This window comes from Lepidochelys kempii, chromosome 1 (assembly GCF_965140285.1).
Source record: "Lepidochelys kempii isolate rLepKem1 chromosome 1, rLepKem1.hap1, whole genome shotgun sequence".
Classification (NCBI taxonomy): Eukaryota; Metazoa; Chordata; order Testudines; family Cheloniidae; genus Lepidochelys; species Lepidochelys kempii.
The window spans coordinates 7,831,160-7,835,789 of record NC_136380.1 but is presented as its reverse complement, the minus strand read 5'-3'; the positions used below and the strand labels follow the sequence as shown (position 1 = coordinate 7,835,789).

The following is a 4,630-nucleotide window of genomic DNA, read 5'->3' as shown; positions in this document are numbered from 1 at the left end:
CCACAAGGAGAGAGGCAATTCTTGATTTAATCCTAAGAGGCGCATAGGATCAGGTCCAAGACGTGAATACAGCTGAACGGCTCAGTAATAGAGACTATAATGTTACATATTACATCCTTGTGGGAGGAAATACCAAAGGAGCCCACCACAGCAGCATTTAACGTCAAAAAAGGGAACTTCATAAAAAAGAGGAAGCTCATTAAACTTCAATTAAAAGGAACGGTCACAAAGATGAAATGTCTGCAAGCTCCATGGAAGTTATTTAAAAACACCATAACAGAGGCTCAAACTAAAAATACTAATAAATTCTAAAAACTAATAAAAACAGTAAGATGACCAAAAAATGCTACCATGGCTAAACAGCCGAGTAGAGGATGCAGTTGGAGGCAAAAAGGGATCCTTTAAAATTTGGAAGGCAAATCCTACTGAGGAAAATAGAAAGGAGCATAAACTCTGGCAAGTCAAGTGTAAAAGTGTAATTAGGCAGGTCAACACACAATCTAAAGAGCAACTAGCCAAAGACTCAAAACTAACAGCAAAAAAAGTTTAAATACAGCAGAGCAGGAAACCTGGCAAACAATCAATGAGGCCACTGGATGACTGAGGTGCTAAAGGAGCACTCAAGGAAGACAAGGCCACTGCGGAGAAGCTGGAATGTTAGGAACCATTAGAAAAGGGATAGATAATAAGACAGAAAATATCATCTTGCCTCTATATAAATCCATGGTACGCCTACACCTTGAATACTGCATGCAGTTCTGATCTCTCCATCTCAAAAAAGATATATTAGAAATGGAAAAAGTGTATTGAAGGGCAACAAAAATGATGAGGGGGTTGGAACGGCTTCCATATGAGGAGAGATTAAAAAGACCGGGACTGTTCAGCTCAGAAAAGAGATGACTCAGGGGGATATGGTAGAGGTCTATAAAACCAGGACTGGTGTGGAGACAGTGAATCAGGAAGTGTTATTTACCCCCTCTCGTAACATAAGAACCAGGGGTCACCCAATGAAATTAATCAGCAGCAGGTTTAAAACAAACAAAGGGAAGTATTTCTTCACCCAACAGATACTCAACATGTGGAACATGTTGGCAAGGGATGTTGTGAGGCCAAAAGTCTAACTGGGTTCAAAAGAAGAGGTAGATAAGTCCATGGAGGATTGGTCCATCAGTGGCTATTAGCTAAGATGCTCAGGGATGCAACCCCAAGCTCTGGGTGTCCCTGTAGCTCTGACTGGACAGAAGCTGGGACTGGACAACACTCAAGGGGTGGATCACTCAAAATTGTCCTGTTTTGTTCATTCTATCTACAGCACCTGGCACTGGCCGCTGTTGGATGACAGGATACTGGGCTAGATGGTCTGACCCAGTAAGGCCGTTCTTACGTTCTTATTAGAGTTGTCATCTACACACACTGACCTCAGTTAACTCCCAGATGACTCAGGTTTCCATGGCATAATGCAGGACCAAAGGCCCCTACAAATAGGAAGTCCATCCAGAAGATGGCTGCTACAGCCCAGGGTGTGTGCAATCCTACCTCCTCCATGGGGCAGCCCCACAGCTGACTAACGCTGCCCTGAAAGTGAGGGATGAGGCCTGGGGAGCATGCTGATTCAGTGCCCGCACAAGGCTCAGTCATCACCTGCCCCTCCCCAGAAGGAGATGCTCTTTAACCCCTTCTGAGGCATAGGGGTGAACCAAGACCTTTGTGACCCCATCTCAGGATTCTACTGAACCTTCCATTTCTCTGGCGTTTAAACCCTTCTGGGCTGTTGACTAAAGTCATTCAGACTTTGAGCTAGTTGTCCTTTCAGGTCCCCCAAACTGGAATTGGGGGTACTGCTGGAGTCCAGCTCTGAGGGGAAACCGCCGTGAGAAGAGCATAGAGAAAAGCTCCGTGTGCACAGCTTGAGCAAATCCCAAGAAAGCTGTAGAAAAGATGGCCATTTTGAACTGAATCCTGCGGTGAATGAAGCTGGGGAGGCGCAGGAGCTGGTGGAAGCAGGTTGATGGGGCTGCAATTCTCCATATGGGAGAAGGCAGAGAGGGGCTGTCTGCATGCGCTGGGATCCAGAGAGGACAAAGCGTTTTCATTGCTGACACTAACCCATTGTGTGGTTTCAATTCCAGCCTCCAAAATAGTCCTGGAAACTGGCCGTGCCCCATGTCACACTACAATCACTCCAACCCCTCCACCTTCCTCCTAATGGGCATTCCGGGGCTGGAGGCCACCCACTTCTGGATCGCCTTCCCATTCTGTGCCATGTACGTTGTGGCCCTGCTGGGGAACTTCATCCTCCTCTTTGTGATCAAGACGGAGCCGAGCCTGCACTTGCCCATGTATTACTTCCTCTGCATGCTGGCAGGCATCGACCTGGTGCTCACCACCTCCACCGTGCCCAAGATCCTGAGCATCTTCTGGTTCCACTCCCATGAAATCGGCTTTGAGTGCTGCGTGGTCCAGATGTTCTTCATCCACAGTTTCTCTGCCATGGAGTCGGGGGTGCTGCTGGCCATGGCCTTTGACCGCTACGTCGCCATCTGCAAGCCATTGCGCTACACCGCCATCCTCACCAATCCCATCATCGCCAAGATCGGGTTGGCCATCTTTGTGCGGGGCATCGGCCTGATTACCCCCTTGACGTGCATGGTCAGCCGCCTGCCCTACTGTGGTCCCAGGGTCATCTCCCACTCCTACTGCGAGCACATGGCCGTGGTGAAGCTGGCCTGTGGGGACACCATGCTCAACTATGTCTACGGGATAACGACCGCGACCTTTGTGGTGGCCTCAGACTCCATCTTCATCACTATCTCCTACATCCTGATCCTCCAGGCCGTCCTGAGCCTGTCCTCCAGGGACGCGCGCCTGAAGTCCTTTAGCACCTGTGGCTCCCACGTGTGTGTCATCCTGCTCTTCTACACCCCGGGGCTGTTCTCCTTCTACACACAGCGCTGGGGTCAGAACATCCCCACGCACATCCACATCCTGCTGGCACACCTCTACATTGTGGTGCCGCCCATGCTGAACCCCATCATATACGGCATGAAGACCAAGCAGATCAGGGGCCGGCTGCTGAGCCAGTCTATCCAAAGAGACTCCAGGCTTGGCTTTAACCCCCACTAGTGTGGGATGGTAAACCGCAATGAGCGAGATGCAGAAGGTTCAGACAGGCACCCAAAGCTTCGGATTCTGATCTAACAGGAACCCTGGAGACTCTTGGGCTGGAAATCCCACAAGAAGATGCTTTCTTGAAAGTTCTGGTGCTTCCTTTCTTCCAGCTACGTTGACAATCCTGCCCAAGACCCAGAAGAACAGAATCACCATGAACACAAGTAATTATTTTTAGCAGAAGTTAATTATTAGCAGAAGTTAGTTATTTAGTGGAAGTTAATTATTTTTAGCAGCTGGGGGATGAAAGTTTAGATGATTGCTTATTTTACCCATACTACTGGCTCATCTTTAACAGTGAATATCACCAATGCTCCTTTTCCCAACAGCACCTGGTAAAAGCCTTGAACAGCTGCCCACGTGTGGCTTCTGCTGACTCCAACTAGAACCTTTGTGTGTGTTCTAGTGCAGAATTTTCCCCTGAATGTATATTGTATCTTTCCACCATATCTTGCTGTCATAAATGTAAAGGGAAGGGTAAGCACCTTTAAAATCCCTCCTGGCCAGAGGAAAAACCCTTTCACCTGTAAAGGGTTAAGAAGCGAGAATAACCTCGCTGGCACCTGACCAAAATGACCAATGAGTGAGACAAAATACTTTCAAAAGCTGGAGGCGGGGAGAAACAAAGGCTCTCTCTGTCTGTGTGATGATTTTGCTGGGGACAGAACAGGAATGGAGTCTTAGAACTTAGTAAGTAATCTAGCTAGATATGCATTAGCTTCTGTTTTCTTTCCCTTACCAACCTCTGCTTCCACAAGGAACTATATGTTAAATTTACTGAGCCCTGGTCTACACTAGGACTTTAGGTCGAATTTAGCAGCGTTAAATCGATTTAAACCTGCACCCGTCCACACAATGAAGCCCTTTATTTCGACTTAAAGGGCTCTTAAAATCGATTTCCTTACTCCACCCCTGACAAGTGGATTAGCACTTAAATCGACGTTGCCGGCTCGAATTTGGGGTACTGTGGACACAATTCGATGGTATTGGCCTCCGGGAGCTATCCCAGAGTGCTCCATTGTGACTGCTCTGGACAGCACTCTCAACTCAGATGCACTGGCCAGGTAGACAGGAAAAGAACCGCGAACTTTTGAATCTCATTTCCTGTTTGGCCAGCGTGGCAAGCTGCAGGTGACCATGCAGAGCTCATGAGCACAGGTGACCATGATGGAGTCCCAGAATCGCAAAAGAGCTCCAGCATGGACCGAACGGGAGGTACGGGATCTGATCGCTGTATGGGGAGAGGAATCCGTGCTATCAGAACTCCGTTCCAGTTTTCGAAATGCCAAAACCTTTGTGAAAATCTCCCAGGGCATGAAGGACAGAGGCCATAACAGGGACCCGAAGCAGTGCCGCGTGAAACTGAAGGAGCTGAGGCAAGCCTACCAGAAAACCAGAGAGGCGAACAGCCGCTCCGGGTCAGAGCCCCAAACATGCCGCTTCTATGATGAGCTGCATGCCA

The 4,630-nt window shown here is 48.5% G+C and overlaps 1 protein-coding gene across 1 annotated transcript; it reads left to right on the top strand.

Moving 5' to 3' along the window:
- Nucleotides 1–2,163: 2,163 nt before the first annotated feature.
- LOC140905607 (olfactory receptor 52E4) lies at nt 2,164–3,123 on the top strand. The gene has a single exon (XM_073329117.1). The coding sequence runs from the start codon at nt 2,164–2,166 to the stop codon at nt 3,121–3,123; it is 960 nt and encodes a 319-aa protein (XP_073185218.1).
- The last annotated feature ends 1,507 nt before the right edge of the window (nt 3,124–4,630 follow it).